At 45.8% G+C, this 24411-nt stretch overlaps 3 protein-coding genes across 3 annotated transcripts; 2 read left to right on the forward strand and 1 right to left on the reverse strand.

Annotated features, from left to right (window-relative positions):
* Nucleotides 1-6542: 6542 nt before the first annotated feature.
* On the reverse strand, nt 6543-7904 carry ColSpa_05329 (sulfide:quinone oxidoreductase, mitochondrial; the record flags this gene model as incomplete). Its single annotated transcript, XM_049271541.1, has 1 exon — nt 6543-7904. One exon carries the CDS (start codon nt 7902-7904, stop codon nt 6543-6545), a length of 1362 nt encoding a protein of 453 aa, XP_049127498.1.
* A 12393-nt stretch (nt 7905-20297) lies between these two features.
* ColSpa_05330 (uncharacterized protein) lies at nt 20298-20576 on the forward strand (the record flags this gene model as incomplete). Its single annotated transcript, XM_049271542.1, has 1 exon — nt 20298-20576. The coding sequence occupies one exon, from the start codon at nt 20298-20300 to the stop codon at nt 20574-20576; it is 279 nt and encodes a 92-aa protein (XP_049127499.1).
* Nucleotides 20577-22184: 1608 nt separating this feature from the next.
* On the forward strand, nt 22185-22421 carry ColSpa_05331 (uncharacterized protein; the record flags this gene model as incomplete). Its single annotated transcript, XM_049271543.1, has 1 exon — nt 22185-22421. The coding sequence occupies one exon, from the start codon at nt 22185-22187 to the stop codon at nt 22419-22421; it is 237 nt and encodes a 78-aa protein (XP_049127500.1).
* Between the last annotated feature and the right edge of the window lie 1990 nt (nt 22422-24411).

The raw sequence follows: 24411 nt of genomic DNA on the forward strand, positions 1-24411 counted from the left end.
CAGCATTCTTGAGACCATTCAAGACCTGCAAGGAAATAACCTTGGGACTCGCCAGCATCTAAGCAGATCTCGGCAGCCATAGTTTCAGGCCCAGCCTCAGCAACAGGACATTCCAGCCCGCGCATATGACCAATGGTGTCACTATGGGGACCATGATTAGCATCCATATTGAAGTTCACTTAAAAGAGCTAATGATGGTTATTGATGATTACTTCCAACAATTGTTTGAATGGATCTTCCATGTCTTGTACGCCACGAAAGCAGTTGGGCCTCGCTTATTTACAGCAGCGGCCAGGGTGGTGCTAAGAAATGATATGAACGCGAAACGCATGATGTATTACTCTACTGCGTGGTTATCTTGGTTGTTGATAGTAGAGATATTTGGTTGGGGTATAAACCAGAAGGTTCATATATATAGGGGTACAGTCTGACAGTCTTAAAAAAAGGAACCGTGCGATTCATAATTTTAGACACAATCCATGTATTTTGACTGTTCCAACATAGAACTCTTAGCATGATGGCGTACCAAGCCTTTAGGTAAGGCGAGCCCATAGTGACCACGTGCCAGACCATAGCCTAAACTCAATTTCATCATAGCATATTACCCTTTCATTTTGGGTCCCAAGGTAAATTTTGGCGTTTTCTTCTTCTCACTATTCAAAGTAGCCTCGGAACAGTCTTTATTAGGAAGACGAGGGGAGTAGCATTGCTCCAATTGACCAGCCAGAAGAGGCTAGGGGTTAATAACTTTATTCAGCTTTCGTTCTAAAATTTGGCATATGGAAATTATATCATCAAACTCTACGTCACTCTCTTTAAGCTGGCATGCGGCCTTTAGCTAGGCTCTTGAGAGCTACTTAGCTGTGAAAGACATTCGGTGCTGCGGCTGAGATCAAGCTGAACTTTGGGGTCATTGTATGGAGCAAAGGCGACCTAGACATCAGCGTTGACCTCTGTACACGGAGTCTTAGCAGAGGGCGCATGTTACCAGGGACAATACAGTGGAAATTAGGTGGTAAGTTGGAGTTGAAAGCTAGCCATCATGGATGTACAACAGGTAACTCTTATGCTAGGCTAACGATGCATGGCATTGACCATGGTGCGAGAACCGAAATCACATTCTACACCGACATGTTTTTTCTTTTTCTTTTCTTTGTTTCCTCTGTTTTCCCGTATAAAGCCTCACGATTCCTCACCAGGCATTTAACCCACGATATCAGGATTTCAACAATGTCTACTTCGATTTCGAACACATATACTCGTCAGTTGCCGTCTACTTCTCCCTGTTAAACACATTCCACAGTTTGCATCAAGGCCTATCGGATAGCCTATTGGAAGACATCAAATCCGGGTGGGACAACTAAGTTTCAATACCCAAAATTCTGAACCAAAGCAAAGGTTCAGGAAACAGTGCTTTGGCAGTAAATAAAACAAATCGAAGTTTTGGTATCTTGCTGCAGGCGATAGGACAACCACCTATTTTTAGCAGCCTTTGTGTAGTGCTTCGCTATCAGTAGTTGCTAGTAGCAATGGGCAGTCATCAACAATCTTTTGAGATCCCAATGTCTTCTGGGCATACTAGGTACAACACATGATTAAATGCTGCTGTATCTCAGAGAAGGATATTGTTTTGCACCGTTTGCAGAGATCTCTGATGGCGGCTAGTCCACTTTCAGCGATCCCGTGGGATACGGACCAATGTACATCAAAACTTCTCGCTGCTTGCGTGTTCTGTCCTTTGTCGCAATTTCCTTGCGTTTGTAGCAACCCTGTCCGAGAACTGACTTGTCAATTGACACGTTTTGTATTACTTGCAGCGGTACATTAACTTGATCTTTCAGTCCTTTCTGAATGATTTGAAGTAAAAGCTAATCTGTTGGTCCGTTCCTTGCTATTGGGATGACAATCGTACCGAGTTTACTAAGGAACTCGATGTCTAGCCAATTTCATCAAAAGCGCTGTTCCCTGTTTGAATATAAAAAGTTGAACCAGTAGGCGTCGTTGTGTCGTTTGTTAGTGCACGCAGGGTCTCATGTCGAACAAAAACAAGGCCATATAGCTTTATATTTTGATGTGACATTGTCTTTGCCATTGGAAGACATGTTTATCAAATAAGAAAAGCTGGGAATTACTGAAATTCTCGAGTCCTGATGGCTTATCTTAAATTCCAATGACGATGGCGGTTTGTTGGGGCTCAGCAGACGAAAACAGTACAGCCACATGCTTGACGGTTTAGGTTAGATGCAGTCAAAGGTAAAACATGACCAATCTTACACACGCAAAAGCCTCTTGTCCATAGGGTCCTGGAGGACAGCTATTACGTACACCTGACAACGAGACAAAACCACTGCTTTCTCCAACATCTTCACCACAACAATTTCTCCCACTTGGAGCTTCCTCCGACACTCGACAGCCTGCTAGTTCCAAACCACTCTGGGACTCTAGAGACTTGTAATGATGATTTTTTCTTGATTTCCGATATCATTTCGACTTGCTTCCGACAAACTTCGTCTCCATGGCGTTATTGCTTCCTGAGTTAACGGGAGGCCTCCCTGTATGCGCTGTGAGTAGACTGTCCTTTTCGTTCCATACCATCCACTGTTTTCGTTACTGACGCACCATCTCTGCTCAAGGCACCATGCTCAACCCAGGCGCTCGATTTTGCAACATGTGCCGCAACGAATCTGACCTCGGGGTGTTTATGTAAGGACAGTAGCTTTATCGAGACGTATCGACTATGTGTGCGGGCTTCTTGTGACATGGGAAATGTTCTAAGTAAGACATACTTAATTTTTCCTTTTCTGGTTATGAAATTGATTTACTATGCCTTCTGTATATCTTCTGGCATTTGAGACTCACACGAAGCTTTATTAGTTGCTAAGAATGTTACTTGGACATGGTGCGATTTCCACTACCAGAACCAGACAGGGTCCAAGTTGGAAAAGGTGGCGCTAGTCATTACTACGGCTTTGATGTTTTTTCTGCGGCAGCTCGCCAAAGTATTAAGACTATCAGCTTGGGGAGCGGATGACTACATGCTGATACTCGGTTATGTGAGTGAAGAATGAGTAGTAAGATTACACGTAGGCACGTCACTGACTTGTCCTATAAGATCTTCTCGCTATCATTTGCGGTATCCATGTTTTATGGTAATTTTCTCCTTACAACACAATTTCAGAGACTATACTAACCTATGAAACTTAGGATATCGCTTAGGTATTGGAAGAGACGTTTGGTCGTTATCTCATGACGAGGTCGATTTGTTTATGAAAGTAGGACCCTTTGCTTTCTTTCCGTACATATATATCATCAACGACACCTAACCACGCAGCCAAGCTAACAACATCAGGTCTTCTTTGTCTTTGAAGTACTCTACACCATAAGCATCGGCGCTCTTAAATCATCCATACTCTTTTTCTACCTCCGTGTCTTTAAACTAATAAACCCGACTTTCACGACAGTGCTCTGGTGCACACAAGCCTCAAACCTCGTTAACTGTGTCGCATTCACAGCGGCTAAATTGACTCAGTGCAAGCCTTTTAGTTACTCATGGGAAGGCTGGGATGGACGACATCCAGGGCGCTGTGTCAATTTGCACGCCTTGCTAGTATCGCATGCGGCTTTGAATGTCGCCATGAATGTATGGATGCTTGCGCTGCCAATGACACAGATCTTATGGTTGAACATGAGAAAGAGACAAAAGATAGAAGTTTTGTCCATGTTTGGACTTGGAGTTTTGTGAGTACTGCCTATCATGTTGCGAGAAAGAGACCGTTTTATCACTATATGGGCGGGACTCCTGACGAATGGCTACTGTCGTGATAATGAATCTGACACCCCTTGACACAGTATCACTATCGTTAGCGCGATCCGCCTCAGCGTTTTATTCAAATTCCGCAATTTTTCGAATCCTACTCGTAAGTAGTCTTTCACACTGTTCCTATCTAAGGAACATGAACCACCATGAAATATGCCTAGTGATAGGTTTCGCTGAAAGTTCTTAAGACGACGTGTTTTACCTACATATGTGGTCTTACATCGAACTCTCTGTCGCCGTCATTGTCTCCTGTCTGCCGTCCACCCGTCAAGTATGGCGTGAGCTAGTCCCAAGATTCATGAGAAAAGTTGGAATTGGGGCTTCAGTACACGCAACTCAGGAAGCAGAGTCGGCTAGAAGGCTGAATGACATCATGGTCTTCACCGGCGACCAGTTGAATCCAAAGGGCTTACACAGATTCATTTCGTTGCCGTTAACAAGTCAGCCTAACACAAGCGTTGTGGATCAGACGCCTTGAGACATGTACCTATAACGTAATATAGACGTGAACAGTTGGACATCAAAAGCAATCAGAGAAGAATCGGAACGAGATATTCGCGAAAACAAACTTAACCGCTATTTTTGTCCCCATGTAAGCACGAGTTCATGTATTTCCATACTCCTGACAATACCTCAATAATCAGCGAATTGTCTGACAAGTATTGAACTTAACCAGTATGAGGTCGTATGATGGGAATGACGACATGTAGTGACTAAACAAAGCCGTCGGAAAGTTCTAAGGACTAAAGAAAGATTGGGTAAGATAGCTAGTAGCTTTCCTAGTGAATATTCTCACAATATCCAAGGTGCTTGTGCCTCATAAGGGTACAGGACAGATTCCCGATACGACATTATAAGCATAGCCGGCCTGGTCCGGCGGATCTTGCGGCGAACAGCCGCGAAAGTCTTGTAACCACTACCTTTCAGTCCTATGAAGTTCATTGCCAAAACAGGACATATTCAAGAGACCAATCTACGCTAGCTTTATCTCACACCATTTTATAAGTAAGTGTTGATCTCACAGGCGGTGAGATACTCGTACGAGTTGATAGCAACGATCACGTCAGAGTGGTGATATTGCTGGTTCTATTGTATGGGTATGAAGAAGGGAGATCTAACTGCGCGGCCAGCAGCAAGGTGAAGTGGGATACGCCGCTCGTTGTGGCTGAGGGGCTGACCTCACCTTGCCGGGCGTGGCTGACCGGGCTGTGCTCCCCATCTATCTCTACGTGTAGTCAAAATTGTCTTTCCGACCTGATGACTGAAAAAATGCTCCGTCGCGGTGTCCAGCCAAGTCTTCATTACGATCTAGCAACACTGTACACGTCTTTCAAGGCTTTTCATTAGTTCATGAGCAACATGACACTCGACTATTACCGCGCCCAGACCAACGCCATGGTAGTTCCTAAGGGCAACATCGACGGTTTAACCATTTACGATACAGCCTAAACCCTTGTCGTTTCGGCAACAACATCCTGTATTGGAATGAACAGACAGGCGAAGAACGATACCGCAAAGCTGGCGCCAACCTTAAAGCGACACTTGACAACCACACTTGCACGCCGACGGGTGGGTTCTGGCATCGCGAGGTCGTCTACCCAATCCAGATTTGGCTCGCCGGCATTTACATGGCGGACACATTTGAGCCAAAAACGTATCGCTATTTCAGCCCCAGTAATAGACAGCATAGGACGATATCGTGCTGAAATTTGACATCATTGATTCCCGGACCCGACGCGAAGTCAGCATGTTGGTAAATGCATACGATAAAAGCAAAAAGGCTACTTGGGCTGATCCACAGACAGGCGCTGTGCCGCTGGTATAGGGCCGTGCTGTGGGCTGTTACTTCATGGCTCTACTCGAGGTAATCGATTTGCTCTCAAAAGGGCTATCAGGACATGAATCGTGAGGAATTGTTGGATTACTTCGCAATGCTGGCCAAGGGCCTTGAAGACGCCCAAGACGAAACAGGTGGCTGGTGGAATGTCATGGAGAAGCAATACAAAGATATCTAGAGCAACTACATCAAGAGCAGCACAAGCATCGAGCTCACCTTTGGTTGGTTGAAGGGGCTGAACATGGGGTTGCTGGTTGAGAGGGTTTACACAGAAGTGGCCAAGAGAGTAGGGAACGGTATGATATACATGTTTGTCACACACAACGACGATGGCTCGATAAACTGGGAAAGCACTGTTGAAGTGGGCAGTCTGCGCAGCAATGCTACTTTTGAAGTAAAATCTCGTGCTACCGCATCCTGTTGACATGAAGATAATTACCAACACGCCATACAGTACTACTCCAACATTGGCATTCGTCAGAATGCCTCAGAGATACTGGTGTTTTTTCTATCGCCGCTCTAGAGTGGGTAAAGGGATTCGTCTAGCTGGTAGCCAAACCAGCCAGAGACCAGGGTTGCACGAACTCAACTCCGTTGCAACTTGGGTAAAAAGTCGAATAATCCAAATGGTCGTTCTATTCCGGAAGCTCACTTGAACATTGTAGGGCGACAGACAAGAACTGTAAGCGGCCTAACGGGGCAAAGAAGCATTCGGTATGAAACATAGAGCTCCAACTGCTATTTGGAGCCCAAAAAAAAGAGTTGATATGTGTAGATTGACAGCCCGATTGGAAGTCTTGCAAGGCTTGTCATGATTGTGAAAAATGGAAGGCTTTTTCAAGTATGATCCTACACAGCTGATACACAGTATACATGCCTGGCATCGGTCTAGTTCATCCAGCCATTAGGGCCACCCCAAGTACCCTTCACCATGGAGTTGTAGTATACCCACGGGAAGAAGTCCCTTTTCAAATGATAGAACGCACGACGGGGAACTGCCTGATCGAACCCGATCAAATCTCCAAAAGTTTCCTTGGGAACTCCACCATACTTGAATTCTGCAAGCAAGACCTTGCCATACTCGGTTGTGAGCGGGCATGAGGTGTAGCCATCGTATTTTGGTTCAGGTTCCTTTCCATCCAGCGACCGCAACAGATTGTTGACCAAGATTGGAGCCTGCGATGTGATTGCTGCGGCAGTCTTTGAGGTGGGTAAACTGGACGCATCACCTGATGACCAGACGTTGTGGTACATGGTGTGGCGCGTTGTGGCTTGATCGACATCAACAAAACCAGCTGCGTCAGCGAGTGGGCTGTTCTTGACAAATGCATGAGGCCCCATCTTAGGAACAACGTGCAAAAGATCAAACTGCTTTGTCACTTTGTCCTTCCCGTCGGGACGTGAGAAGGTCGCAGTGTTGCCCTCAACAGCGACGAGATCGTGCTGGAAAAGTCCCTCGACGCCCCTCTCCTTCCTCAACTCCTCAAGCTTAGCGCTATACTTGGGTACGCCGAACATGGCCGGGATTCCAGTAGCAAAACTGATCTTGATCGGTGAGGCAGCAGTGTTGCCGGGGTTGTACAGACCCAAACGCTTCCAGTAATCCAGTGCAAGCCACATAACCTTTTGAGGTGCGCCAGCACACTTGATTGCGCCGGCTGGCTGGGTGAAGATGGCATTTCCCTTCTGGAGCTTCTCGAAAGTACCAAATACTTTGTCGCATGTGTCGTAGCCGTAGATGGAAGAAACGAGCGAGTTCGGATCCCCCAATGCTTCGGGCAATCCCTTGATGCTACCGTAGTCAATATTGATGCCTGGGGCGACGACAAGCTGTTCGTATGCGAGCTCATCGCCACTTCCCAACTTGATGCTGTTCTCTTTCGGGGAAAAGGTGCTAACGGCTTGTTGATAAAACTTAAGCTTCGGGTCGATCAAGCTATCCATCGGTCTTCGCAATTCTTGCTTAGACTTGAGTCCGCCGCCTACCAGGGTCCATCCGGGCTGGTAGTGGTGCCATTTCGCAGGGTCGACGATGGCGATGTCGTCCTGGGCAAAGTGACCAGTCCGGAGCAGCTGATGGCTAATGGCCAGGCCAGCACTGCCGCCACCAACGACGACGACCTTGTGGTTCCGAGCTACGGAGGTCACGGGAGCCACCGTCGCAAGAGTCCGGAGCTTGGAAGAGGTCTGCGCAACAATGCCGGCACGCTTTGCATGGCGAGTTGCCAATGTTACGCGGGTGGGGATCATCTTGGTGCCAAAAAAGATGTTGGTGACAAATGCGATGCGATAGCTTAAGGTTTCTCGTGATGCGGCTGAGTCTCGTGTGGCCGCTAAAAAGAGACGGGCGTTGCGAGCTGGAGAAATGAAAACACCGAAGTCTGGCTGAAGCATGTGGAGCCGGTCCCACAACCAGCCCAATAGGCGAGTAAGAATTCAAGAGGCCACTAGCCGCTCCGACGACCCCACCGACAGCCGTCCTTGGGAAAACTTAATCATCTGGAGGACGTGGCGTGATGTCTGATTATGATAACATTGACAGACTGAGTGGTCAGCTACTCAGTGGGCTTGGTCGCCGATGATGGTCGCCGAATTCTCGAGTCCAGAACCGGAACGAGGAACGGCTGCGGGGATCTCAATCCATGTCTACACTAGATTTCGTTATGACATTAAACTTTTCTTTTTCTTTTTCTTTTTCTTTTTCTTTCTTTTTTTAATTTACAACTTTCGCCTTGGTGTTGCGGAGACACCGGTACATCCCTGGGTCGTCACACGGTCCTCTTCTAAATATTTCATGTCGAAGTGGGCTTTCTACCCCCGAATTTGCTCCATCACCTTCCTACTCATGAACACAATGACCGCATCAAGACCAATTGCAAGAAATTGTCAAATGGCTAGTCGGCATGTCACAACGACATTGTCAATATCTTCAATGCGCCGCGTACGTCGTGGAACCTGGTTCCACGTCGATACGTTAGAGACTGAATCAGCGTATCGCAGCTCGACACGTATTGTTGGCAATGCACGGTTCTTCCACACTGAGAAGCAAACGCTTGTTCGCCGAGGTAGCCACTCGGCCAATAGATCTCAACATTGGGCTCAGGTGAGAAAGTGCGCCTCTAATAGCAGCATAGCAGTTGCCGGGTTGTTGCAGCCAATAATTCACGATATTTTCGAGCCTAGTACAGGCACATGGCAATATGTCGTTGCCGATCCAAGCACAAAAGTTGCAGTCATCATTGATCCAGTTCTGGACTACGATCGAACAACTCAAGTTATAGCAACATCCTCTGCCGACGACTTGCTTTCATTCATCAAAACCAAAGGCTACACTATTTCTAGGATTCTAGAAACCCATGCTCATGCTGACCACCTGACGGCCGCGTCGTACTTACAAAATCGTCTTGCTCAAACGCACGGCCAGATGCCCCCGATTAGCATCGGAAAGCGCATCACTCAAGTACAAAATCTTTTTAGTCAAAAATACAGTGTGCCTAGCGAAGAATGTCAAGGTGTCTTTGACAAGCTGTTCGAAGACGACGAGACGTTTTCCATCGGCAATCTACGCGCTACTGCCTGGCACCTTCCTGGGCACACTCCTGACCACTTGGGCTACAAGATTGGAGGTAAAGCCTTGGCGATAACCCACTCTCCTGTTTAACATCCACTGACATCGGTACTAGATAACGTGTTCTGTGGCGACTCTCTTTTCCACGTCGACATTGGTACCGCACGGTGCGACTTTCCCGGCGGGAGCGCCAGCAACCTTTTCCACTCATGCCGCAGGCTTCTGAGCCTACCAGACCACTTCAAGATATGGACAGGTCATGACTATCCTCCGGAAGGTCGTGTTGACTCTGTCTCTTGGATGACGGTTAGCGATCACAAAAAGCACAATAAGCACACGAAGGATGGAATTACCGAGGATGAGTTCGTGGCGCGGAGAGGAGAACGTGATGCCAAACTCGGAGAGCCCAAGCTACTTCACCAATCCTTACAAACGAACATTCGAGCCGGAAAACTTCCTAAGCCAACAGCGTCAGGGCATCGCATGCTTTGTATACCAGTGAGGTTAGGCGGCTTGCATTGGTGAAACGCCATGGGCTAGATCACTGACAGAGTCAAATTCCTCCAACGCAATTGAATGACTTTTTAGTGGAAATGATGGATCTTCTGTAAGTTTGCACTAAACAAGGCTTTATGTTGGAAGAGTTCGACCATGGAAAAGAAAAAGTGATGGGCGTATAGAAGTTTCATGACGGATCATTCAAATAATCAGTCCCCACATTTGATTCACAGATGGCAGCACCAGCTGCTCCAACACAAGTAATACATCTTAACAGAAGAGACACCAACAATGTCTGAAATTTTGAATGACGCGGCTTTGAGACAATGAGATGCGTCGCGTTTCTTAGGCGTCAAGACCATAGTGATGGGCCTCAATAAATCTACTCTACGTGCAGTCCCACTCAGAGACTTAGAAACGAGCTGAGACACGCTCATAACACACGGCTCGTGTAGCACACGTGGATCGCTACTGAAACAGACATCATGGCGAGTGGAGAACCGCTACGGTCCAACTCCTAGGATCGGGCTCGGTCGGTCTGTCTTGAAAACACGTCAGATCAGTTCTTAATACCTGGGTATTGACTTTCAGTACTTGGTTGCTGGAGCCCCTCTTCGGCCGTGCAACTCAACAGATGATGGGCATTCGACCATTACGAATTGACCTCTGCCAAGGCAATTGAGGCAAACCTTGTGCCAAGGGACTTCGAATGGGTCAAAGAATGGCCAGTGAGAGAATCGCTAGGTTCATCCAACATTGACAGCTCATGACGGATGGTGGACTTTTCCATTGAGATGAGAGAAAGCAGAATCCTTAATCGAATAATTTGCTAAAGCATTCAATCCGAGATCCCGAAACTATCTTGATCCAAGCGCTGCTGATTTTCTGGCCCCCCGTTTGGGCCGCTTCGGCCGCTGCGTTTGTTTCACATGCCGGCCCAGACATCAGATGGAGACCGATCATACACAAAAAGACTCAGTCAACATCCATGCGCCGGTAAGATTGCCGTGAGGTGTAACTTCAGCAACATCGGGATGTGCCAGCAGTTCTGGAATTCGAATGAAGCGACACGTCATGCAGACTGCATACGTCCAGACAATGTAACAGGCAGCATATGTAACATGTGCAAACAAAACCCCTCTCGCCTGCTTTCTCAGACGATGGCCAAACCACTCTGTCAATCGAAAGGCACATCGTACAAACTTCAATGCTATCGACGTGGACTGGGCAGCTTTGCCTTGTTTTGCACTCATTGATGCCGACTAGTTGGCCATGATAGGTAGTGGTCACTGACGGGTTCGCATCTTCTTGTTCCCACCCCGGCGTATCATCGATCACTACGCGTTCGTGGCGTGTATGGAACGAAGTTCTCATGAGTCGGAATCATGAAGACGCGACGACTGCAGTGCCGCCGCCAACGTGCTCGCCGCAAACTGCTCCACGAAAAGCTGCTCGACTCTATCCCACCTTATCGCTTTTTTCGGTAATCCTTCTCTTTCTCTCAGCTGGAGCAGGTATCGCCTTGTCTGCCATCGTTTTATTCCGCAACCTCGAGTCGACTGAGGTTCTGGATCCTCTCAGTAGAGCCGTTTTCTTCGTGGCCTCCTGCATGAGTATTGTTTATGTCTTCGCGCATATTATTGCCGCAAGAACTGCATATTCCACGAATTGCGGTTCTCCAACAGCGTACGGGAAATATGTTGCTGGATTTGCTTTTTTGTTGGCACGGCTGGGCCTTCCAGTTTGGGTTGCTGCATTCACTTTCGCAATATTTGTTGCGGTGAATATTGGACTAGACGTGTCAAAAGGAGTACAAGAGAATCTTCCGTGGCTCAACGTCATCATAAGTATTGCTTCCCTGTAAGCCACCAATCAAACCCTCTGCAAACGCCTTCAGCCTGAGCTGACATTTTTGAAGTGTCTCTTTGGGTGGAGTACTCGCCGTTATCGAAATGGCGGACCGTCCGTTTGCGACATTGGGATTCTCCCAAGCTTGGTTCGTCCGAGGAGAGGATACACTGCCTGGTGCTGAGGACGACGACCTAGAGTCAAGCATCGTTGAAACAGCCATCTCCTTCCAAGAAAAACGGGAAACCCGTTCTGAACGCAGTCAATATTCAGAAGGACAAGCAAAGAGGAAGCGCAAGACTTTAACCAAGAGGAATCCCAATGAGGCGCAGCATAGAGTCTTGTGGGTATTCTATTCTCAAAGTTGGTGACATGGGGTCATACTGATGCATTTTCTTAGTCGTCATGCAAGGAGCTTGTCAATGCCAACTCCATTAAACACTGTCTTCAGCAACCAATCTGGTGTCTACACACCAGATTCTTCCACCACAAACAGCGCTTTTGCATGGAAGCCACCGACAAGAGACGGCGCAACCTCAAAGGCAATTGGAGCAGAAACAATCAGCGACTGGGTTACTTGGAAGGATTATAACAATATACGACACGCAGCATCCGACATATCGACAAATGCGTCAGCACGCCCAGGCGAAGTCATCCTTCCAGCTATGCCCCTGCACCGGGAGTATTCGTCACGAAGTCAAACTTTGTTTGAGCAGCAAGGACGACATGATTCGCGGAGATGGACAGCAATCGGCATGCAATCGCCCCCTGTCAATGGTGGATTTCCGGTCAAGCCTTTCCAGAGGCCTCGAACGCCCTTAATGACAATGGAGGAGGAGCACAGAATTATGTCCCGGAGACCCTCGACTAGAGACGGCAGTTGGGAAGCAGATTACCATCTTGGGATGATACAAGCTAGTCGACCAGCAAGCCCACGCACGAGAGCAACATCGACATCTTCCATGTCTGGTCCTGCGACTAGGAGAGACGCTCGTCCTTCCCATCCACATATAGCAACCCTGGCAAACTCAGCCGAAGGGCGTGCGAGTAGCATACGCCCTGACAGCGGCGTGTTGCCGAATGAGGGCCGCCGTCGACAACGAGTCTCAAGCGATGAATTGGGTGAAGGCCGGCGTCTCACATACGGAACAGAGAGTCGGGTGTCTTCGCATAATACCTCACGGCCAAATACACGACCTCCAAGCCAACACCCTTCAGTAGCCATACATGAATCAGTACAGCAACCCGTCAGTCCAACGTCGACTGTGCAGTCTGTCAGGTCCAACGTACATAACTTTTCAAGGCCTCGGACTTCAGCAGCAGCAAGAATGCAAACCAAGGTGGCTAAACGGCTAAGAGTCATGAAGCAACAAGACAACGAGCATCCCGTGCAAACGCGAGCGGACGAGCAGACGGCCACTTTATCCACTACACCGGACAGCCCAGAAACGCCAAGAACAGTCAGGGCAGCCGCTGTGAGAACCATACAAGAGAGATTGGGACGAAGAAAACGGATGGAGCAAATAGAAGATGGTCAGCGACCACCTACACCTGAGACGCCCCGCACCGCAAGGGCTACAGCCGTAAAGAACCTTCAAGAAAGGCTAGGTAAAAGAATTAGGCGAGCTAATGAAGCTGAAGGGAACGATGCCGCATTGTCGGGTTATAATTTAGTATCCATAGGTCTTCTCTAATTGTGTAATAATTCTCAGCATCCTCGCAAGTGCCAACACTCTTGACTAAGGACTGCGCGTTATAAGCTTGTAAGAATTTACGGTAAACGCTGCCTGCATCTCGCCCTGCTCGCAGGTCATCCTTGCTAAATAACAAGACGCGGGAAGTCAATCCGGGTTATGTTCGTTTCCGTGCCAAAAACATTCTTCAGGTTTTCCTCCCTCTGCCTACAGCGATGAAAGACCTAGCTATATATCAATCCTCTTGAATGAAGAGCCTCCAGAAACTTGCAGTTAATGTGCTTTTCACACACAGTGCAACCTAACAACCAACCAACACCACCACCACTACCACACACACACACACACACACACACACACACACACACACACACACACACACACAACTCCCATAAGTTGCAATATGATGATGCCAAACCAAAAGTATGCATAGATGCGAACACAGGGGTATTTAACTAATTCCAGGCCATGAGCACCTAGAGTCAACGAAGTTGGTGATGGTATTAAACCTGCTATTCTGACTGAAATCAGCGCCACACAAGTACTTCCTTAGTCTTGAGGACTGAAGTAAGACCTTTCTTGGAAATCGGGTTTCTCTCGCTCAACGGTGTAATCTCTGGCCCAGAGAGCTTTTCCCAGTCCCTTATCAGAACATTGGCATCTTCGGCTGTTCCGTTGTGAGATCTCGCGCTTCTCCACAACCTTCCACGCATCACAAGAGAACCTACGCCGAACTTCATTGTTCATCCCTACAAGCCTAAGCGACCTTTGTTTACCTACATGCTGCTTCACCTCTTCTTCCAGCTTAGACAGCGCCTGAACTCCGGTGACATCGATGAAAGGTACATGCGTCAAGTCCCAGACCATGACACTCATTTGCTTATTAGATGGTACGACATTGTCGCGCCTTCTCAACATCTTAATGCGCTTCGTTGATGCTACGATCCACGATGTTTGGGCCGAATTGTACTGTGACTCGCTAACAGTTGCTGTTGGTCAACTGCACTTTGACAGATTCAAGGACAGTAATTTTGATGCGGCTGGCATTCGGAAAGAAAATGGTGTCGGTGGAGCTGACCAGCACAGCGTCATCAGGAACTAAGGTCTCTTCGGAAGTGGGGAGAGCGTCAACCTGAGCTCGTGGAACCATCCGGTTCTGGCCACTTTTTGCAGAATGAGTCTTGACTTTTGGGAACGCTGACCGAACCAGGGTATAATTACCCAATACTGGAAATCACTGCAAACGAGATCCCCATTTCGGTTGACACAAATAGCGCGATCCAGAACGAGAGCATCGAAGCCACGAAATCCATGAATGAAATACGCCCGTAGTGATAGAAAAGAGACACAGGGCTCACAATGTAGATAATTGCCATGGTCTTCGAAAAAGATCATTAACTATGCAACAAGAGATAGGAGGATCATCGTACAATGTTTGCCGAGAGTGTGGCTTTAGGAATCCAGAAAAGAGCCCTCGAATAGGGTTTTAATCCCCAACCCATGGGTATCCATGGGGACCCAGACGAATATGGTGGGTAAACGGGATGGACCATGAAATGGGTTTTTGGGTTTTTAGGTATTTAGGTAAAAAGATTTTGGGTATAGGCATTCAGAATCCCTATACCCATATAATAAGATAAGAATAGGTTTTTAGGTTTAAAATGTTTACGTGTAGAAGAGGGAAACTGGCAGGTTTTCCTTGTTAAGAACCCATAATACTCATAATATCCATACTCATCAAACAGACATCCCTATTTAGGTATAACCCAAAAACCCATAATCTATAATCCCCAAAAACCCATAACCCATATGGGTACCCAACAAATACCCATGGGTCAAATGGGTGAGAAGCTAAATGGGTCCCCATGGGGACTTTTTCCCCTACCCTCAAAAGCTTATAGAGGGTTAGGAGAATGAAGCCAGCGGTAATAATACCGTTCAAGGGGCTCTTAACACCACATTCTGAGTTGACTGCCGTTCTCGATATGACGCCTCCGACACTTATCGTTTCGAACAAACTATTGATAGTATTTGTGACACCAAGGTAACAGAGCTCTTGGCTTTCGTCAATAGCATAGTTATTTTGCGAACGAATGCCTTTCCAATAGCTAAGTGCTCGAGTGACAAAGCCACTAACGGGTCAATTGCTCTAGTTGTGACTTTTGAAAACTGATTGTAGTGTATATGAGCAAAACAATGAATGCTCGACTGCTGCAAATGAACTTGACGATAGCTCTCTTCTTCCCCATTTCTTGCCGACAAACCCCAGGACGTAAAACTTCAGGATGCCACTAAAGCCAATAGCAATAGTAAGTGGCTTCATCCCTGGCATACGTGTGAGAACGTTTCTGATGATGTTGGGTGTGCCAGGTGGGACGGCGCGAAGGCCTACGAGGGATCCGACCTGTCCGAGAAGAATGGTAATGGCTGTCGCAGACTGAAACCCAGATAGAACAGGCACTGAAATGAAACCCAGAAGGAATCCCATTTTCAACAGCCCGACAATGAACTAATACATGCCAACCATCAGCAACGGCCGATGAGATGTCTTGTGCAGCATGTCCCTCGGTTTTCAGGTCACTAATGATTTCTGCTGTCAATAGACCCATGATGGAAGTCGGCCCGGTGGATATATCTATGTAAGGGTCGGACATTGGGCACTTTCTCATATCGGTAGAAGCGCACCTTTCGAAGTTCCCATGAATATTTAAATAGCTGCTGGTAGCCAGCTAGAGTAGAGGCCAAACTCTCCAGGGATTGTTGCGATTTTAGCATAGGCCAATGCTTGCGGGATCATCATGACACAATGATCATTCCAGCAATGAGTCAGACAACACCCATTTAGGTCATGATGAGGAAGCTATTGCACTATGGGGAATTTCTGGATGAGATATTGACAAGTTACTAAAGGCAGCCTTTGGCAAATTGGTAGCAGCTTTTCTTCGTATTGTGTTATTGTGCTGTCAGTCTCCAAACTAGACTTGGCCTTTTCGATGTATTTCATGACGAGAGCAAACATTTCTTTACGACGAAGTTGTCAATAAGCATTTGAAGAAGATGGGTGTACAAGATACGTAGGTTAATTATGTGGCTTCAAAATAGCCCGGAAGATTCAAAGTATCTTGACAAGTGATGAGACAGATGGCTTTTATCCAAGCTCTGACCTTAAGGTGGGCTTGTCGCCGCTCAAATCAACATGTTTGACTGCGACTGATACAAGTTGTTAAAAGGTCCTAGAAGGGCGGATGGACGCAAACATCCGGACGACTTATTTTATGTGTCAAAACTTGCAAGTGGTTTACAGATGCAGGTGCCGCAATTCACCAACGGGGGACCCCGTCTTCGGCAGTAGTTTGCACCACCTTGCATTCCACTAACATTTATTTTACGGCCATTGGAGTGTACACCTCGTCATCTATTGGCTCCGTCGAACACGCACCCCGCCTTCGAATGAGGGGATCCTAGCCAAGACTAACATGGAGGAGAATGTGTTGCGGTCATTGAGATGGCCCTTGTCTTGGCAAAAGCAGATGTGTTCTGTCTACTTAGCCATTCTTTATTCTTCATGTTTCTGAATATCAACATCAATACCATGTGTCTCCGGAAAACTCTCGTGAGTTCGATGTCTTCTGCGCGTGGAAGGGGCATAACAGCAGTGGCCTATACGTTAAACGCAAGCAAGGTTTGGGCAGCCCCGCATAGGGATATCCGACTGGTATATCTTGCAGTACTAATTACGCGGGATGGCCCGACCCAAGCATCTGAGCTCGAATGGTTCAAGCTTCATATGAAACAAGGAGTCTCAACCACACAGCAGTGGATGACAAACGCGGGACCAGTTCCTTAACAATGAACCCCGCTCAAGAAACGTGAGTATGGGCCTCATCGAACAATATGGGGCATGTTTCCAGCTGCTTTGGCCATCTGATGACGTCAGTAGAGAACACTGTTAATTAGTTCCTATCCAACGGTCCCACGTCCGATGACAGCCTACTTCATACTTTTGAGAGAAACCCGTCGCATCACTTTACTTTTGGAAAGTTGTATTGCGACCTTATGTACAGGAAGACTAAACCCTCAGGATAAATAACTCGCGAGACCAGACTAGAATCTATCTATCAAATTTTAGGCGCCTAGTGATTATTCATTATGTGAGCTGTCGCGATGCCCTCACGCGCATCGCGCAGCCTTGTGAGATTTGCGCCAGGCCCGGATTAACTATTAGTCGGTCCCTTCGTGCAATCCACCACACAGAATACGTATTTATTCGTTTTAGACAAAGTAATCTTACATATAGAAATCTAAGCCGTTTTCTTTATATCTTTTTTACTCTAAGTAGTGACTCTATAATAGTTATAAGCTTAGCTTATATTATACTTTTAAACTACTATATTTAAAGTATACTATAGGCTAGAAAATCTCTTTTAAATAAACTATTTTTATTTTCTTAAATTAATATCTTTAATATATCTATTTTTATTAAGGCTATAAAAAAGCTTAAGACATAAAATAATTAGCTTTTATAGTATATAACTCTTTAGCTTAAAGTAAAATTAAAGTATATTTAAGAATTTATTAACTTAAATAGACTTAAATAAATAAAAAAAAAATAAACTTAAATATTTTAATAAAATCTTAAATACTTTAAAAATTTTTATTTTTAATAAATTATTATTAATATAAATCTTAAATAAACTAATAATAAACCTCTTTTAATAATAATTAATTTAAATATTAAAGTTATATATTAAATATATATTTTAAACGTTAATATAAAAAAAGCTATTTAAAAATAATAAAAAAAAAAGTATTTAATATAATTAATATATAAATAAAAATATTAATTATTAAATTACTTTTTAAGTTAACTTAAATAAAAGCTTTAATATAAAACTAAATAATATTTATTTAATACTTAAAATTTTTAAGTAATAATATATATTAAGTAACTTATTTAACTAAACTATTATTTAAAAAGAATATTTAGCTTATTAAATTAAATAGCTTTAAGTATTAACTTATTTATTTAGTTAATAAAATAATAAAATTTTTACTTTATATAAAAATCTTAGACTTATTAAAAGTCTAAAGTATTTTTATTTTAAGAACCTTTTTAAAAGTAGTATTATATAAAATTACTTTATTTTAAGTAACTTATAAACTTATAGAAATTATTTAAAATAAAATAATAAGCCTTTTAATTAAAAACCTAAATAACTATATAATAATCTTAATTAGAGTAAGAATAATAAGGGGTTATTTATAAATAGTTATAAGGAAAAGTAGAGAAGAATAAAGGTAGTGGAAAGGGGCAGGGTTTCGCGTTTTTGTTTTTCCTTTTATCAGCCTGCAGACACAATCACAGGCCTGATCAGACGTGACTAAGCAGGACCCTTCCAAGTACAAAAGGGACTCTAGTTAGATACTATCACGAGGGCATTGGCATGGGATTACTAAGCGGACAGACAAGCTTGACATCTTTAGACAAGCACTTAGACAGACATGGACGAATTTATTACTTTGATATCTAAATAAGACGTGTAATAAGTGACTATTACTTTGTTTTCTTAGGCCTGACTAGACCTCTAAGGTCTAGGAGGGTATCCTCCTCCTCCAGAGATCACGACACATATATGCGTACCACTTAGTAATAAGGGCAAATCTGAACAGATAGTAAGACGTGAAGGATATACTTTTCTGGTTTGCTCATGGCCTTGATCAGGCTAAGGAGGACCTGAAAAGAGTAGTATTTCATGGTCTAGGCGTTGGGTAGTCACTTGGGGTAATCGGTCACTCCAGGTGCACTTGTGACGATACTGGGACCTTGGTGTTTGGTGTGGTTTGTGTGTTAACTGCCTACTTGCTGGCTTCCTTTATTCCACGCAGTTTCAATGGTGCCTTGTGGCGGAATTGAACTGCCGATCTTTTCATTGATTTATTTCGATTATGCGATAAATCTGATATTAGTACCTTGAAAATAGCTTTAACTAACAGAATATATCATTGAAAAGATATGAAGGAAATGATATCCTTGACCTGATTAGACTTAGTCCTAGACGTGGGAGTGAGCCTGACCCTGAGAAACTGCAATGGACAAGACCCAAGAAAAGCGGGACTCTTCGAAAAAGCAAAGAAACGAATGACTAGCTATGACGACATAATACGGCCAGACAAACCTTCTGCATGGGCGATCCTTTTGTGGGCAAGCACTGAGCAAGCCTAATTGGAGAAAGGAGCCTGTAAGATGTGAGAGGAAGAAGAAAAACGATAAGATAAGAATGATACCTTCTGCTGGACTAGTGAGCTAAGCTCTCTCAGTGTAGGTTATGGAATGATTATGGACCACGAACTAAGCCCAGAACTTCTTGAGAGCTTGTTACCATGTAAGCCTCGGTCTGATCAGGTTCGATATTGCGCTATTAACGGAGACTAAACGTCTTAGCGTTGATGGATTGGTAGTAATGGAAATTTAACGTTCCTTTAGGATTGGCCTGGACTTGATGAGCACCCCTTTGGAAACTTAATCAAGGACGTAGTAAACTAATGCCTTATAAAATATACGAAATACTGCTCCTAAGTTTGATTAGGTTGACAGACTGGGCCAGGCAGCAACTCCGAAGAGATTTTATGCGTAGTACCTTAAGATTAATTCAGAGTGATTGATACCATTTATACTTCCTACAACTGGCTTGCTAGGATATCAGTAACATGTCTGAGCTGACCCCATCAACGACTGACACGGGCAGCTCGGAGGTCTGACTGATCAGGCAGCCTTATTCGCCGGTGAAGCTTTCCAGAGTTACCGAGGGCCCTGACGACAATGTGGACACTGAGTCTGAGACCGGTCCTGAGATTCTCAACTTCGGAACTACCCAAGAGAAGCGAGGGCAAGGACCTAAGCTCAGGCTATTGGTAGTACAAAGGGAGTCCTGATCAGGCTGGCGAGGACATAAGCCCTTCCCCTGATCTGGCATCAGACTCCCTTACTGCGGCAGACTTCCGGCCTAGCAACTCTTGATGGCGAACCTATTAACAATGGTCAACGTAAGCATGACCAAGGACCAAGGGTCTGTTAAGCCTGATCAGGGCGGGACAGATAACCTGCGTCGGTTAACCATCAAGATGTTACCGCTGGACACTAAAGGGGCCCCCACCTTTGACGGCTGTAACATCACCGATTTCCTTGATAAGTATGAAGCCTTGACTGGGCTTGCTGGTTACTCTGACAAAGAGAAGACAAAAGCGTTGCTATGGTACTTACCTGATGAACACCGAGCAACGGTGAAGATCAAGGCTGAAAAGGAGACTTGGTAAGAACTAAGCAAGTTCCTTTTTGACACTTATGGACAACTCGACGAAGAGGTCATCCTTCAACTGAACTGCCGCATCAAGGACCTTATGAAGGGAGACTTGATCAGGGACGATAACCTGACAGAAACTGCAACTTTGTTTTAGAAGGTTGAGAGTGTAAGAGAAAAGGCAAAGGCTAAAGGGAAGCCTGTGATGGGCGCCTAAGAGCTGATTGAGCTTTTTGCTATGCGATTTTCCGAAAACACGATTATGGTAGTGTCTTTGTAGATGGGACTTTCCCCTGCTGATCTGTTTGAGAGAGGGAACTTCAGTGCCTTTAAGAGGGCAATGCTCGCATGGGTGGGACAGAAGTCAAGATATAAGGGTCATTACGGAGATTCTGACACTTTTGCCTCCTCCTCATTGGCTATGGTTCCCTATTCCTCAAAGCGGCCTTCCAGCCCTGATCAGGTCAAAGGTATATTCCCTAAGAAGTTTGCTTTCAAAGACATCAAAGTTATGACTGATCCCGCTATGGACGAACTTTTGAAAACAGTAGCAGCCCTCACACTTGCTGTAAAAGCCAGTCTTGAAGCCCAGACTATCTCTAATAGTCAACCTATGGTTGCATGTAGTTATAACGTCTCTGCATCCGGTCCTCCACGGCTATATACACCACCAGCTTGACAACCGTCGTCCTTCAGCAAGCCAGGTTTTGTTCCAGGCCATCCTGATCAGTGTTGGTATGATGTATGCGACCAAAGAAGGTATTGGATGTGCCTGTAACTTAAAAAGGACAAAGAGGCCAACCTGATCATGTTGGACTATGATGTTTACAAGTATGGGGTACTTTGAGGATTGAATGTTGAGGTAAATGAAGTTCCTGATGTTGTTATCTGGGAAGCCTGTAAAAACTACTAGCTTGACTGGGTTACTATCCTTACCCATGTGGCGAATAACACCTTGTTCCTAGAAGCCGCAAAAGCAGCAAAACGTATGATTGACCAGGGTGTTGGATGTCCCTTTTAACCTGAGATATAGTGCTACCTACCGCTGTACACCCAAGACGCCCGGGTGAATCTTGTCAAATGCGTCTCAGTATCCCCTAAGACATATGCTGAAGTCTTCCTAACTCAAGGGGCAAAAGTGAACGCGGTTACTAGGTCATTGGACATAATGCTGCGACCTATTTTGCGCTGCCCTGATCAGGCAAGGCCCTATTTAGTACGCCAAGGCTTTGTTTTGAAAAACATGTATTGAAGAGGGAGCACTTCCAGCACTGGCTCCCAGGCTGAGGAAATGAATATTGATGCCTGTGCCCAGACTCCTCTGCCGACATAACTTACCGGTCTAGTGCACCCTGATCAGGCCTATCAGACTCCTGAAAGTTCAAGGTCCCCTTCTGTTTAAGCTGTACCAGCGGGCGAGCACGCCAACTTCGCGCATAGTTCAGGATATGCTTAAGAACCTGCCAAAGAGGATTCTATCCTAGATCAACTGGAGATAATGGACTGAGCTGCGTCTGCTTAAGCTATTGCCAAGAAATTTGGAGGGAATATTACCATCCCTTTTGACGTTGTACTTTGAGTCTGGCTTTAGCTTAACCAGGATGCGATGGTAATGATACGCCAGATGCTGGACAGCAACGGGTACTCGGACATCTACCTAGAGGCTCCCTCTGACCTGATCAGGGAGGTGAAACCATATGAAAGATCAGGGGCCTGCGAGGCAATCGATAGATATAACAGAGACGTCCCGAACCTTATGAGCGGAACTGCCAAGGTCAGACTTATTAAGACGCTTGACTTGACCACCATTGAGTCTATTGTTCTGCACTTTATGATGCCTCACTTTGTGATCAACGTCTGAGTTGGTGGTCTTTGCCTTGATCAGAACGACTTGATTAAGGGTGTTATTGACAATGGTTCACAAATCAACGTTATTTCAAGATTGTACGCAGACAAGCACGCTATCAAGCTTACAACTACGCCGCTTGGGATGAACGCTTTTGATCCTAATTCAGAGCGTGTATCCTTTGACGGAGCAGCTATTGTGCCTGTCTGGGTTGAAGGCCACTGTTTCCTAACCAGCATGTTTGTTGCTGACGATAGAAGGATGAACGAACCACTTCTTCTGGGATCGCCTTTTGGGTTCCATACGCAGATCAACTATGTGTATGGCCCCGACATGATCACGCTGATACTGACAATAGGGCAAACTCTCTCCATGTCCCGGCCGCATTTCTGAAGTTTGGCAATCCTGGGAAGTTCCTAGATTATCTGCCAGACTGGGACAACTATGTGAGGGCTCTCAAGGACCATCTCCCTGATCAGACCAAGCTGCATCAAGACCAGGAAAACTAGACTCCAGTAACGGTACCAGGACCGTTGCTGGAAAGCTGAAATTCCTGGACATGAGCTACAAGAGACGACGAAGAAGTGATCCATTATCTGAAAAGAATCGGATTATCTGGTGAAATAGCACTGACTACACTCTTGCCCCAGCTGTGGAGGACGTCTGTAAGACTGCAGCAAAGGTTAGAAGGCACGACAACAAGGGATGTTCTTGCTGCGTTGGAAAGCCCAACCCGCCCCACATCGACAGATCGTCTTGATCAGGCCTGCGCCCCAAGGTTACCTTAACCAGTTGTCAGCGACTATTGGGAAGGTTAAAGCAGAAGAATCAGGAAGCGGATAGTCAACACTTCGACATGATCAACAAAAAGGGAACGCCTTTCCCAGGCAACACAACCGCGAGGTGGATCCGACAAAACATCATCCCCAGCCTGATCAGGCCAAGCGGAATGCAAAGGTATTCACCATGTATAAGGGAAAAGACAAGAAGATACATCCGGTTGACGACCAACCGTCTGACGGATCAACCCCTGACGGCGATCCCCTCTGGAAAGTCAAGAACCTGGCTGAAGCCGAAAAGACAATGCAACCCGATGAGGGACCGTTCCGAGGCCTGATCAGGCCTAAGTATTCAAGTATTGAGCCGTATTCACGCCTCAAGCCAGACAGATTGGCGGCCATCATGGATACACTGGGTCATCTCCTACCCCGCGAGAAGGACCTATTCCTCCAAGTCCTTCTGAACCGCGAAAATGCTCTCGCTTGGGACTTCTCCGAAAACGGCGCGCTTGACCCGAAAGTTGCCCCCCCACAGGTGATCAGGACTGTGCCTCACAAAGCCTGGCGAGAAAAGGGATTCCAATACCCAAAGCGCTTGAATCGCAAGCTATGGACATTATCCGGGTACGAATCGATAAGGGTATCCTAGAAGAAGGTCATGGGGCTATACGAAACCCTTGGTTTCTTGTGAAGAAGAAGGATGGTTCCCTACGCCTGATCAATTCAGCTACTCGGATGAATGGGGTCACGATTCGCGATGCCTTTGCTCCTCCAGGAGCAGAGAATTTCTCAGAAGACTTCGGCATGTGCCAGATTCTCTCACTCTTGGACTTCTTCTCTGGATACGACCAAGTCCCTCTAGCTGAGGAAAGCAGGGATTTAACAACGTTTGCTACTCCCCTTGGACTTCTACGCATGTGCACCTTACCGCAAGGTGGTACCAATTCTGTGGCACAGTTCATGAGAGTTATCACCCGGATACTCTATGACCTTATACCACATTGTTGCCGGGCTTTTCTTGATGATATCGTCATCAAAGGGCCTACAACCACGTACAACGATGAGGAGCTCCCTGATCAGGCCGGCATTCGACGCTACATCTACGAACATATTCGCTACGTCGACATGGTGCTCTTCAATGTCGAGTTGGCAGGCTGCACAATAGCTGGCAAGAAATCACAATGGCTTCAGAGAACGGCTATTATCGTCGGCTATGTCTGCGGTTC

The sequence above is a fragment of the Colletotrichum spaethianum genome (assembly GCF_022836535.1).
Source record: "Colletotrichum spaethianum MAFF 239500 DNA, contig12, whole genome shotgun sequence".
NCBI classification, from domain to species: domain Eukaryota; kingdom Fungi; phylum Ascomycota; class Sordariomycetes; order Glomerellales; family Glomerellaceae; genus Colletotrichum; species Colletotrichum spaethianum.